A 13,824-nucleotide genomic window follows, 5' to 3' on the forward strand; every position below is an offset into this window, starting at 1 on the left:
CAATCTACTAGACATCAGTCGAGTCTTAATAGTTGACTCAGCAGGTGTGAAGACAGATATTTGCAATGAGCACGAATCTTTGTGAATTGAAATGAATCAGATCGGATGCCGGATGAGGCCTGGTCCGTGTTTGGTGCTTCAACTGGAAGCAGACAAATAACCTTTCCATTTGCCACAGACACAATATTCAAACTTAGGGAGGGTGTTTAAATTCCAGACTACTATAAACTTGTATTGACTGTGTTGTCAATGGCAAATACTGTCTTTATGTGACAGTGTTTTTTTGTAGGGTCCCTAAATGTTATTAGCTTTTAAATTGTGTCCATAGGGTCATGTTGGGTTGTGTTCATCCTATTAACGCTGGTCCAAATGAATTGGCCTTGCACCATTAAACATATGTTTATGAATGATGTCTTTGCATAACGCACTCTCATTGCTGGAATGGTAGTACTCAACTCATCCCACACTGTTCAGGCAGGCGACAGATGACTTGTTCGCAGCAGTTTCAGTGCAGAGACCTGAGTCAAGTCTGGAGTCGGTCAAGCCAGGAAGCGTCGCCTCTTGGGCTCATGCGCTTAGTGTTCTTACCCAGCACTTCTGCCATTTATCACAAACGTCTTTAGTTGCTCAGTTATCAGCGTTTCGATGCCGAAAGCCGGAGCTAAAGTTCTAAATGTCATGTATAAAGACATTCGAAAGCAAGCTTCCCTTTGAGCTCTCCTCCGCCGGCAGTTGTGCCTGAGTGAGCGCATTGTGCAAGTGTGCATTTGCCATGAGGGTGAGGCTGGCTAGTTACAGTTACCGAAAGTTAAGATACAGCACGGCTGCTGCTGCTGGTAAGTGATGTATATGGGTCACGTTTGAGGTTAGAGCAGCAGCTTGACGGGTTTACACTCTAGCGGTTCCCCACACACAGGCTGCAATGCTGCAGGATGTTACATATTCAGCGCTCAACCAGCTACGCATTCCTGCTAAATGGCACAAGAACGCAGCTGTATCGCCATGTAAAAGTAAATCATTTATTTAGTATCAATAGCAATAAATACATCGTTATTCAAATAAATAGTACAGTATTATGGTTCACAGCATTGTTATTCACTTTTAAGACACAATATGGTCCCAAAACTGAAACTTGTCCTTGGGACAAAACGGTAAACTCTCACATGGAAAAATGCTAGTTCAGCAGGCAAACATCTGGTACCCATTATGCAGTACCAGAAATACTGGCAGGAATTACAATCACTGAGTTTGTGTTCTTCCCTGAGTTGAACAAAGTTCATATTTAGATGGTTTAAAAGTGACCCACTCAGTGATTTCGTCGTTTGGAGGCCAGGTATGTCTCAATGTAGTTGAAGAGGACGTCCAGTTCTCCCATGGCTTTATATAAACCTTTACTCTCCATCTGAGGACACACACACACACACACACATGTAGTTAATTCACAGTGACCTGTCAGAACACATGCATTCATGTGCGCCATACGTGGGATCAACACTCACCTGTGTGTAGGTATCGTTCAGAGTCTTGATGTCAAACTGTTTCTTGCAGGAGAAGTAGTTCCTCTGTAAAGAAACGACACAGAGGGAACGTTAGGCCGCTCGTGCACCCACGGGCATCTTCTAAAACCTGGCTGCTGAGTAGTGCAAACGCAGAGCTCAGCATCACGCCTTCGCTTCCATTCAACCCTCCTTTCTGGAGAACTGGAGGCTGAACATCAATGGACGCCCCTGAAGGCAGTGCTACGACCTGCTCGCCTCAGTCACTCTCCTGTGGAAGAATACCTGCTTGGATGTGGACTAACCCCGGGAGGTTTATGGTTTATGGCTGTGGTAACTATGGTCTAGGGTTTTAACCATCACAATGGGTATTGTATTCCTCCGACGCATTTAACGTAGGTAACAGAAACCAATATTCGAGACTGGCACCTGAAAGTCTGAACTAACGGCGCTGCGCGTAATGACCGCTCCATCGGGACCTTTCCAGATTAGTGCGCCGCGTTCTTAATGCTGTTCCCATACAAACGCACACCCGCTAAATACACCCGCCATCGGTAGGACGCATTCGGAGAACGGAGGCTTCGGCGCCGCGCACTCTATTTACATTTCAATCCTCCGTGGGAGTAACACGTGGCAGCTACTCACACATTTGGTGACATCACGCTTGAGCTCGTCGAAGATCTGCTGGATGGACTCCACATGGGGCTTTAAATCCCGGGTTTCCTGCGTCACTCCGGCCACAGCTGTAGGCAGCACCGTGCTCAGGTAGAAGTCCAGTAAGCTGTTCATGGCGTGGCAGGCGAACGGGCTCTGGGGGGGGGGGGGGGGGGGGGGGGGGGGGGGGGGGGGGGGGGGGGGGGTAGTGGCTCGGTTAGTGCTCATCGCTCATCTGCCTGTGTGCGTTCCGTTTAAATGTCAGGGGCGATCGACACTTACTTTAAAAGAGTCCTCGACGCTCTGGTCCAGCAGCGCCGAGTCCAGGTCGTTGTTTGCTTCCTGCAAGCACAGCGAGATTGCGCTCAGTATCCGCTGCGAGCGCGAGCGGCCGAAGACGCAGACAGAGAGGGGCGCGAGAGCGCAGCATCACTTGGAGCCCGACGGGACGCGCTGCCGCAGAGCGAGCGGACGTCCAAGCGATGCGCCGGCTGCCGGAAGCACAGACACACACGGCGCGTTGGTACTCACGTAGAAGTCTCTGATCTGTGAATAGTCCTCTCTGAGCTTCCTGAGCCTGGACGGGAAAGCTTCCACAAAACGGCAGCACTGGTTGTTGCACATGGGACCGCAGAGGATGGTGCTGAAGGAGGAGGAGAGCGCCAGGACGCACAGGAGGACGGAGCGAGGAGTCATGCTGCTGCAGAGGCTGCTGAAGTCTTCTGGGTGGAGAAAAAACAAAACGGACGAGAGATGCTGCTGGATCAGTGGATGGAGGTGAAGTCTGACTTCAGAGAGCAGGAATCTTCTGTTTGAGAACTCGCTGGAGTGCCCAGAAGAGTTAAGTGCATATATCTGGGCTCAACTCATGCCTTAATTTATAGCCATAGTTGTGACAGATTGAGGGAGGAGACTGCAGAGAAATGGTAAACATATACGCAGGGGATTTTCTTAGAATCACACACATGATGTACTCCTCCCTTGAGATGGGCTGGCACTGTTGGAAAGATGAAGGTGACACAGCATTATGGAAAATGTTAATTCTAATTATCATCACCATGTATCACATCGTGTGCTTGTGACGCAGAAGTATTTGTGATAGTATTAGTGGTATTAGTGATAACAATCCCAGACACTGTAGAGCAGCTGAGACCGCATCAGAACAGAAAACCTACTGAAAACTATTCATTTAGTGCAACACTCACCTGTAGGATTGTGTTAAAACGACACAATTATTAATTTATTTCACACTCCTTCAGAAAAACGGAGGAAACAGTGCCACTCGTGTAGAAATGGCATCGACTTGTGGTTTGAGTGTGATGACGCCGTGGATTCCCTCTGCATGTCAGACATACGTAACAAAAGGCGAGTGACGAAAGGTGTTTGTTTTTCTTTTCGGCGAGTAGGTTAACGGAGTCATGGTACTCTCTCTAGCGGTCGTCACCAGACGCTGGGCCAGAAAAGGGGGCTGGGACTCTTCTTGGTTCACACTGTGTCAGGGGATTCCTTCCCACGCTGCTTTTCATTCACGTGGAATGTCCACTTATCAAAGAGTAATGAATCACAGCATGTGATTTGTTGAACTAATGTTTGTTGAGCAACATTGGCATTTTAAACTAAATGATTGATTTGATGATTTAAAATGGTTTTGTCCGCATGCGAGAACTCCACAACCTGTGAATATACTTTGTCAAGGTTCTGTTTGAGTTTGAATCAGCTGCGGTGTTTTCGGCAGTGAATAGGTGTGATATCATGACTAGCAGCCAAGAAATGCAAACGTGTGAAATAAACAGGCGACAGACAATGTTATTAAATAGTAATAACAGTAATGAGAAAGTATGAATAAAAACAAGCCTGACGCAATATGCAGTATGATAAATATGACTGATATGATTAACCAGGATGAAGTCACTGACGGCCCGTTGATTTAAAAATATAAGTGGAGAAGAAGAAGAAGATGCAGAGACTGGGTTCATGCTCTTTGAACCAGCAGTGAATAATGAAGCTACGTGTTCATCTGTAAATACTTAGAGCATCTTCATCTTTTGTCTATATGTATACATGTAAATATACTTCATACTTTTCTATATGAACGCTTATATGTGAAAATGATGAGTCAGCGTTGAGCCACTTATGGGAAACTCCTTTAACTTTGCTCTTTTACTCGGTTCGTCTCTTTGCTCTTTATGATCTAGTGACTCTGTGTGGTTGCACGGCTGGTTTTTCAAGATGCTGCCTATTCCTAGTGAGTGTGTGTGTGTGTGTGTGTGTGTGTGTGTGTGTGCGTGTGTGTGTGTGTGTGTGTGTGTGTGTGTGTGTGTGTGTGTGTGTGTGTGTGTGTGTGTGTGTGTGTGTGTGTGATGTCTTTTCTGACTGCATGAACCCTTCAGCCTCTTGTTCCCGTTCAGTTTACCACAAGTGACCACCGGACAAACTGTGAAGTGCCAAGTTAGCATCACACCATCAAGTCTTTCTGAACACAGCTATTCAAAGAAAACAAGTGTTGTGAAAGCATGAATGATTCATGTTGAGCTGTTGCAATACCGTATTTTAGTCATATTAAGTCAGTCTGGTCTCTATCAATAAAGCATATAGTAGCAAACAGACTTTATTTAGCTCCATTTCCGAGGCTTTATTTGCATTTCGCTTGAGAAGGGAGGGTCTGAGTGTGAACTTCTTCTTCCCTGCTGTTCTGATGTGACACTGTGTTTTTTAGGTCAGAATTCTGACGTTGCATTACAGTAACCTAGGTTTCATGCTCTAACCGATGTAAGTCCAGAGCGGGTGAGTCAAAGCACCTCCTACACGTGTCACACTGTCACATCTGGAGACGCTCCGGGTGCGTGTGCTCCGCTGCCGTTTGCCCTCGGGCCTCACATGACTCCACTAGCCAGCACTGAGCCGCGCCGCAGCACCGAAACCCGAAGGCTGATGCACATCCAGTCCGTCCAGCCCGCTGCTGGAGCGGCTTCAAAGTGTGCCAACGGGCGATGCTGGCGCTGCAGCTGAACTTGCTGCACGTCTAACACGGAACGTGTCTCCGGCTTCTGCACCACATATTCTGGGTTTGCATAGATTGTGTCCGTGAAATGTATTTGCAACCGTCATTTTAGAGGAAACCTGTCTGTCTTTACCATTAGGTTCACCACATTCCTCTTTCACTTTCACAGCAGTGCGTTTAACCGTGTGTGTTTGTTCGGGCTGACTCTTACAGAGTCTGTCTCTGTTATTGTTTGTGACTCTTGGGAACAAATTTGCCGGTCAGTAGGTGTTTCTGTGTCTTGACGTGTGCATGGGCGTCGCAGCTGTGTGGAAACTGTGAGCCGTTCGGCCCAAGGTGACTACGCTCTCGTGACACTGACCAGCCACCAGTTGATGCTCCCGTGATGCTGGGCTGACTGGCGGGCGGATGGCTTCGCCTTGACCATTGTCGGCAACAGAGGAGCAGCGTTGCTCATCTGTTTCATCAGCGTTTCCTATGAGACCCCGCCGGACGTCACGTACGCCTTCAGTCGTCCTCCCTGTTCAAACACCACGGCAAATGTGAGCTGTCCTCCAACTCAGGCCTCAGCCACCTCCCCCTGTTGCATATCTCAGCAGCCACTGGTGGATCTTTCCATGCAACTGTAATGACAAGATGAACATTTGAAATGACAGCAAGCGAATGCCTAATACATGTAGTCAAGTGTAAAATCCCATTACAATGCTTATGCTAATCAAGCATCTTTATGGAAGCCTGAGCCTGCAGATTCAGTGATCAATCCATTCCAGCAAGGCGCTACTGTACAGATGACAGGTGGGGACGATCTGTCATTTTATTCTGTGTATCTTTTTTAATCTGTGTTTCGGTGCGTCTGCGTAAGCACAAATGCGTATGGACATTCGCATATGTGCCTGCGATGGTGTTAACCGCAGTTATGTAAGCATCGCTCATTGTGACAGCTCATAGTTTCCCATGGGGTTAAAACAGCTTTGTGCTGAATTAGGAAAAGTAAAAATTAACACTGGTGCAATTTGAATGATGAATCACAGTTTCGCAGATTTTTATTGACATCCTAATTCGGTCCCTGCCCTGCTGATGTGAAACGGAGTCCAGTCAGCACCCTGCTGCTGCCGCTGCACTTTGCATCTCCTCCCCTGTTGACCCCTGCAACCTCTACTACACAAAGGTCATCAAGTGGTAATGTATCCTTTCTTATTTCCTGTTAAATATATGTGATGAATCACTAACACCTGGTTAGACTCCTCTAGAAAACTTAAAACCACATGTTGATGTCAAATTCCCAGGTGACCCACCGGGATCAATGTAAAGCCCCTGACTATTTAATATTAGCGAGTAATATGTATTTGTGACATTGCAATGTACACTTTTATGCTGATGATGTTGCACCGTCCATTCCAAACTAGTCCTTCAAGTAAGTCTAATTAAAGTTTAATCATTGAAGTCAACACTAATAGGACAAAATGTATGTGTCGTATGTGTAGAGGTAAACTTTCAGTCTTTCATGTCAAGAAACTCAATTAACCTTTTAACACTGACAGGGCAGGAAACATAAGTGAAAGTATAGTAGAAAACCTTTTCCTGCATAAGACAAACTTGTGCTAATCCACAATTTCAGGTTTACTACGGTAGATCTGATGAGATCTTGTCTGAGTGTGTGTGTTTTTCAGCTCAGTTGCTCCAGTCAGAGCAGCACAGTGCGGCTTTCCATGGTTTTCTGTTGTTGTAAGGCTGCTGATCGGCGCAAAGGACGGAAGACATGGAAAAAATCTAAGATGCATGTTTTTGATTACTTACCAAATACTCCCCTTAAAAATAACACAACCTTCCCTCCTTTAGATTGAATCTAAGTTATTTTTAAACTTGTGACCATGATTTTCTTATAAAATATATATTTAAAAGCAAGACATGGTTTAATCTTCACAGTTAGGTCAGAGTTTTGTGTATTATTGTCCTTTATCTATCTACTCCTGCTAAGAATGCTACTGCTGCGCATTAGCGCCATCTGCTGTTCAAGTGAAGGTGTTCTGGACAAGTTAAGGAGATAATACATCAGGGGTCGCCACAGCGAATGATTCACAGGGTTGATGTGGCAGGTTTTTACGCTGGGCCTTACTGACGCAAGCCGTCGCTGAGGGCATTGAACCCGTGACCTGGGCCACAGGAGTGCAAAGCGCTAACCACTGCGCCAAGTGGCCAAGAAAGGACAAAACGTGTAATGATGCTAATATGGTGTTTTCGTAGTTTGATTGGTTGAGCTCATCAACCAATCAAACTTACCAAAAGCACCAATATAATGCTTTTAAATAGACCATCACACGAACGTCACATCTGTTGAAGTTGAAACAAAACTCAAGCTTTCACTTCATACAATTTACATTGTTCGATCAAAAGGCTGGAGTGTCCAGGAAAGCAAAACTGAAGGTGTGTTCAGTGTGGTCAGAAGTTCAGGGAGAGAGAGAGAGAACAAGGGCGAGTGTGTGACCACACCTGGTCCTGGTCTCGTTTGAAGAATCCAGGACTTTCCTGGATTTCTGTCGTTAACCAAGGTTTTCACCGACACAGACGTACGAATTGGGAAACTACCAAATCAGTGACAGTGAGTTTGGGTTAGGATGTTACTGTTAGACAGGGCTGAGGGCAAAACAAAAGCAGCCTCAATTTCCAACAGCAACTCAGGATTTGTGGGAAGAGACCAAACTCATACCTTAATTTAAATGCCTCCAAGCAATGTCCAGTCTGGCCTTGGTTTCCTGCTCTCTGAGCCACATTAGCAGAGCCCACCTTGCTTGGCAGAGACCTGAGGATCCTTTTGACGTCTCTGACTAATTGCCTCTGCTCATGTTTTACGGACATCTCCTCAGCATACGGAAGCTGACTCACTGCAGCCGGACTTCTTCGTTCTGTGGTCGAAACCCGGCACTCTCAGCCAAGCAGCTCAAGTTCCTTGAAGGTTTTGCTTTTTTAGCATTACTGGCAACACTGAGTAATGAATAAAATATATCACACTGAATTCGGAGTGAGACCATTCAGACCGTGGGTCGGAGTCACGAGAGTCTGAATGTCTAAATGTCTTTTTAAGGTCTCACTAAACCTGGTTGATTTCATTGTAGTTTCAAAAGGCAGAAAGGAAAGTGACGCCGTCATTTTGCTACATTTCTACATTTCTCATGTTTTAGTTGCTTTTTATTTCTTTTTACCATGGCCAACAAAGTGGACAAAGACTAAACTGAAAAAGTTTTTATATTTCAGGTGCTGAACACGCTTTTTGTGCACTTGTTCTCATGAAATTGCCTCCTCCAGCCTGCTCTGCCAGGAACTGCTGTCACCCTCCGTATCCTGTTCACTAGACTCGAAACAGGGCCACAGCTGAATCAGTCAAAACTTCTTTCCTACTGTATGCATCAAGTGTTGCCAGTGAGAACAGTCAGCACAATGTCGTCTAATCTAGAGATGATCAGGTGTGAACGTGGTAAAGGTGACTGTTCGTTCACGTTGCCTCCTTAGTGCTTCACCAGGCGCTTTAGCTCTGAGGGTAGAACCTTGGGTCAGAACCAAACTGAGTAAAGCTGCGTTTAACTATGGATCCAAATTTCTAATGACCTTTCAATAACTGCCTCAACTCTGCAGAATTGCTGGTTTCATTTTTTGTAGGTTGCTGCTAAATACCTTTGATGTTACATTGTCTGTTTTATTTCAGTTTCTGTATTTCAATTCCTTTCATATTTATTTTCAGTAACTGCAGCAATAACCTCAACTATGAGTTTGTGGTAATTGCTTATCAGTGCTGCACATCAGCTTAGATGGGTTTTATTTCCATGCTTTTAAAGGCTAAGACCCTGTCCTCTGTGCTTTGGAGATGAGAGATGCAGGTTGTGGCAAATGAGTCTTCCAAGATCAAAGAGGACTAGAGTGAGAGGACTGTCACACCAACCTCCTCCAACATGTTTATTTAAAATTAAATAAGGTCATAACCCAGCATCACCACTAGAGGGCAATGCAGACCAGACAACACGTGTGTGTGTGTGAAGCGAATAAGAAGCGTAAGCAAAACAAGTGGAATAAAGCATTTATTTGGCACAAGCCCAGCTTATCCCAGCTGGCTATGGGCGAGAGGCGACACATATAACAAAATAGAACTAATCATAAATATGCAAATGGCACAAAGTGAAGCAGGTTAAATGTTCACTCCTTAGTGTTATTCTGTCTCGCTTCATGCATGGGTTTTCTGGTCCAGCCACTCCAGCACCGTGCCCAGCTCACCTACGGCCTTCTGCACTGCCGGCTGTATCTGGAGCTGCTCACGAGCAAACAAACAAACAAACAAACAAACAAACAAACAAACAAACAAACAAACAAACAAACAAACAAACAAACAAACAAACAAACGGCAAAGTGAGTTTAATGATGAGCAATTCTGTGTTGACCTTTAGTGACCAGTCAACAGGAACCAAAAAAAAGCGTAGTACAGTTCCTAGATATTCGTCTCCCCATGATGAATGATTCCCTGCATGTCTGCAGAGCACAGCTTCTGATTTCATTGTATAAAGTAATTTTATATACATACAGTAGGTCCCTTCAGCCACTCCACCGTGCCCAGCTCGCCTTCGGCATTTGAACGCACTCTGTTTACATTTCAGAGAGAAATGTAAGAGTTCAGATTGAAGTTGATATGAAGCTGATTACATCCAGTATTATTGTTATTTATACCTGATAGTTGAGCTACATTTGTCTTAACCTCTATGTTATTTTGCGTATAGATCCCTTTGTAGAATAAATCCAGAGGATTTGCGCTACTAAAACCAAATTGGAGACCAGAGAGATGGTGAAGAAAAGACAACAGAACAAGAGCGTCATCCTTCCTTCGTTGTGCAACTGAATTTAAGAGGAAGAACTGATTAGTAAGTTTAGTAAGTTTTTATGAAGGTGGTTAAAGCCATTATTATTGTTATTTCTGTCTTGACAGTTGAATCAACAGTCACATGTGTAACAAACTCAAACTCTCAGCCATTGGTCATGTGAACTTCCTGTTTTGTTTTTCATCCACTTCCTGTTGAAGTGTAAAGTTCACGCCGTGAACTGTTAACTGTACTGTATCAGGTTTTGTTAAAAGGCCATGATATGGTGTAAAATATCAGTTTAAAATATTGCTGGAGAACAAGAATCTAGGAACGCTTATAGTAGATGAGTCAGAAACCCTTTTAACTTTGCTCATTATAAAAACAATGCTTATGCTAATCACGCATCTTCATGGAAGCAGGCGAGTCTTCGAAATCTGGATCTGGACATTGATTCTCATCCATCGTGTGTGATCACATTCCTCTGGACCTGCAGATTCAATGATCCATTCAATCCATTCCAGCGAGTTGCTACTGTATAGACGACATTTGTCATTTTATTCTGTGTATCTTTTTGAATCTGTGTTTCGTTGCGTCTCTTTAAGCGCACAGATGCGTATGGACATTCGCATATGAACCTGCGATGGTTCCTGCTTTGTGCTGAATTACGAAAAGGAAAAAATAACACTTGTGCAATTTGAATGATGAATCACAGTTTTCACAGATTTTTATTGACATCCGAATTCGGTTCCTGCCCTACTGCTGAACTGTACTGTATCAAATTTTGTTGAAAAGCCATGTTACGGTGTACTTTGCAAGTTTTAACGGTGTCTGTACTTGAATGTTTTAAATACAATATTGTATTTTTAGACAGTTCAGTCTTATGTGACATTATTATTTGCAATATTTAAAAAAAACTTCCCTATTTTGTAACAACTGGGTCTGGTGTATTCAGTTAATATTTACAGTATATTATTATTATAGGTTTAATTCATATATATAAGTGAATATAATTTACTAATCAATAAAATATGAGTTGCAAAATATTGCTGGAGAACAAGAATCTATGAATGCTTAGATGTGAAAATGATAAGTCAGAAACTCTTTTAACTTTGCTCTTTGACTCGTTTCGTTTTTTTTCCTGCTCAGTGTACCACAAATGACCACAGAAAATTAAATTAATTAAATCAATTAAACTCGTTTACATTGTTTTATTTGAGTTTCTGTATTTTAATTAATTTCATATTCATTTCCAGTATCTTCAGCAATACCCGTTTTCTATCGGATAAAGGCAGGTCCTGGCAAATGAGTTAAGATCAAAGAGGAACAGGCCTCATCACAGAGTGAGAGGACTGTCACACCACCCTCCTCAGCATGTTCATTTAACTCTAAATAAGGTCGTAACCCAGGATCACCACTAGAGGGCGATGCAGATCAGACAACACGTGTGTGTGTGTGTGTGTGTGTGTGTGTGTGTGTGTGTGTGTGTGTGTGTGTGTGTGTGTGTGTGTGCTGCGCTCGAAGTCAACATTTTACAATTAAAAATGTAAAACAACGAATGAAAGCGTAATCTGGAAACAACTTGAATAAAGCATTTATTTGGCACAAACCCACACCGACACTCAAATGTAATATACATCAACACATATAACAAAATATAACTAATTATAAATACAACTTAAATAAAAACCACCCAGATATCAGCATACACACATTAAATTAAATCAAGTATTAAATAGAGAAATGCAAATGGCACAAAGTGAAGCAGGTTAAATGTTCACTCCTTAGTGTTATTCTGTCTCGCTTCATGCATGGGTTTTCTGGTCCAGCCACTCCAGCACCGTGCCCAGCTCACCTACGGCCTTCTGCACTGCCGGCTGTATCTGGAGCTGCTCACGAGCAAACAAAGAAACAAACAAACAAACAAAACAGCAAAGTGAGTTTAATGATGAGCAGTTTTGTGTTGACCTGTGGTGACCAGTTAGTCCGTTCAACAGAAACCATAACTTAGCGTAGTACTGTACATCTTTAAGTTCATCTCCCCATAATGGATGAAAGAATGATTTTCTGCATGTTTGTGAACAGGACAGGCCACAGCTTCTGAAATCATCTGCATTGGATGGAGCCTACGTACCTTAGTGAACTCGGCCATCACAGAGTCAATCGTTCTCTGGGTTTCCTCCTTACATTGGCAGTGCTGCACGGAGCAGGACACAGTGATCAGCACCGCTCTCTGCTGTCGTTACACCAGCTCACTAGCGTTCATGTGACTTACACATTTATGAATGTCTCTCCGGATGATGACGAAAGCATTGGCCAGGGCACTGGAGCTGCGCTGGAGCTGCGGCTCGGTCGAGGCGTAGTTGCTGAACACTCTCTCCACATAAAACCGCAGCAGAAGACGCACGAAGCAGCAGGTTTGTCCCTCCTGACAGACAGAAAAACAGCCTGTAGCTCCGAGAAAGCTCAAATCTCAATCTAAACAAGGGGTTTCATCACATACACAAGAGACCTCACCTGCACATCCCGTATCAATGATTTATCCAGGAGCTTTACCCCAATTTCATTGTCTTTTGCAATCTGTTATTTAACAAACATAAATATAGAAGTTAGACTCTGTGTCACTGTAACACAGGATGAGATGCGTGTGGCGTTGACTCACCGCATCCAAGCGTATGTCGGAGAAATATTTGCGCAGCTCGTGTGTGTGGACGGTGACAGAACAGCTGTCCAGGTGCAGGGTTCGAGCCTCCGCAGCCTGACTCAGGCAGCTGAGCAGCAGGAGCAGGCAGAGGGAGCAGCCCAGCAGCATCTTCATCGCCATGGTTCTCTGCAACGAAGTCAGGTTCAGGTTAGGGAGCCGCTAATCAACCAAAAAGGCAGAAGCATCAGACACAAGCGCCCGGGTTCACACTCACCTGTGAGTGTGTTGAACTCTGTGCATGTGTGTCTCCATGCTGCCTCCTCTTATAGTGGACTGAAGGGATTTTACCAGGTATTGTCTGCTCCGACAGAGACATGCACAAACATGCACCTGTGCACATGCACGTGCACAAATTGGTTTCCAAGAGGAGGAAGTGTGTGGCAGTTCAGGAAACACATATCTCCACTATTTAAAGGAAGAAAGTAAAAAGGAATGAATGAAAATTCCCTCTTCCACATTCATGCATTCAGCATTGATGCAGCTGATTAGCCTAATTAAAAACCACTTACTACGTCATGGGTCAGACAATTATCTTCTGTTGCTATAATTAGAACGGCTGTGGAAGCCAAAACATTATTACGACACATTATATTAATACCAAGCGCTCCAGCAGGACTTCAGTCACTTTCTGACAGGTTCAACTTGAAAATGAGACAGAATATTGGACAGGATTAGACTGTAGACATTGTGTTATATCTAAGATGTGATCAGACTACTGTGGCTAAAACTGCACCACTAGTTTGGCTGCAGCCCGTTGTTGTGATTTCCTCTCTCGTAACTTCACTCCTGTCAGACGAGCCTTTTTCGGAAATACTGATCATACCTGCTCACCTGCCTTTCAGTCCAGGTAACGTGTGACGAGAGGCGGTGGAAAGAATTACAGTCTGGGAAATCCAGTGGATACGGGTCAAACCTGTATGTAATGTAAAGGTTTAAAGTCAGTCGTGGGAAGTTGACTGTAAAAGGGAAGTTTAGAATTTCCATGTTTCCCTTTTAGGAAGTTTGGAGTTAAATATAGCTTAGTTTCCTACAGCTCAGTAATGGGTCGTTGTTTCTTCCAACCACCAGGGGGCGTCACTCGCTTTTAGGACATTGAGTCGTGTTGAGTCGCTGCAGATTCAGCAGCTGATG

At 44.2% G+C, this 13,824-nt stretch overlaps 2 protein-coding genes and 1 long non-coding RNA gene across 3 annotated transcripts; 1 reads left to right on the top strand and 2 right to left on the bottom strand.

The window, feature by feature from the left end:
* Window positions 1-1,005: 1,005 nt before the first annotated feature.
* On the bottom strand, window positions 1,006-2,994 carry il10 (interleukin 10). The gene is made up of 5 exons (XM_029151745.3): window positions 2,682-2,994; window positions 2,433-2,492; window positions 2,142-2,306; window positions 1,500-1,562; window positions 1,006-1,402 (listed from the first exon to the last, which is right to left on the bottom strand). Exons 1-5 carry the CDS (start codon window positions 2,844-2,846, stop codon window positions 1,307-1,309), a joined length of 549 nt encoding a protein of 182 aa, XP_029007578.1. The 5' UTR covers window positions 2,847-2,994; the 3' UTR covers window positions 1,006-1,306.
* A 59-nt stretch (window positions 2,995-3,053) lies between these two features.
* Window positions 3,054-11,185, top strand: LOC121202267 (uncharacterized). The gene is made up of 2 exons (XR_008694816.1): window positions 3,054-6,330; window positions 9,912-11,185. It is a non-coding gene; the product is annotated as an uncharacterized LOC121202267 (long non-coding RNA).
* A 382-nt stretch (window positions 11,186-11,567) lies between these two features.
* Window positions 11,568-13,812, bottom strand: il19l (interleukin 19 like). Its single transcript, XM_029152130.3, has 6 exons — window positions 12,908-13,812; window positions 12,652-12,819; window positions 12,507-12,569; window positions 12,265-12,417; window positions 12,124-12,186; window positions 11,568-11,878 (listed from the first exon to the last, which is right to left on the bottom strand). The coding sequence occupies exons 1-6, from the start codon at window positions 13,031-13,033 to the stop codon at window positions 11,795-11,797; spliced, it is 657 nt and encodes a 218-aa protein (XP_029007963.1). The 5' UTR covers window positions 13,034-13,812; the 3' UTR covers window positions 11,568-11,794.
* Between the last annotated feature and the right edge of the window lie 12 nt (window positions 13,813-13,824).

The sequence above is a fragment of the Betta splendens genome, chromosome 5, assembly GCF_900634795.4.
Source record: "Betta splendens chromosome 5, fBetSpl5.4, whole genome shotgun sequence".
NCBI lineage: Eukaryota > Metazoa > Chordata > Actinopteri > Anabantiformes > Osphronemidae > Betta > Betta splendens.

Coding starts and splice junctions, on each gene's coding strand:
- il10 (XM_029151745.3), bottom strand. CDS start 2,846: ATGACTCCTCGCTCCGTCCTCCTGTGCGTCCTGGCGCTCTCCTCCTCC. Junction 2,307..2,432: donor GCGTCGAGGACTCTTTTAAA/GTAAGTGTCGAT, acceptor CCCCCCCCCCAG/AGCCCGTTCGCCTGCCACGC. Junction 1,403..1,499: donor TGAACGATACCTACACACAG/GTGAGTGTTGAT, acceptor GTGTGTCCTCAG/ATGGAGAGTAAAGGTTTATA.
- il19l (XM_029152130.3), bottom strand. CDS start 13,033: ATGTGCACAGGTGCATGTTTGTGCATGTCTCTGTCGGAGCAGACAATA. Junction 12,187..12,264: donor GGAGAGACATTCATAAATGT/GTAAGTCACATG, acceptor TGCTCCGTGCAG/CACTGCCAATGTAAGGAGGA. Junction 11,879..12,123: donor TGATGGCCGAGTTCACTAAG/GTACGTAGGCTC, acceptor GCTCGTGAGCAG/CTCCAGATACAGCCGGCAGT.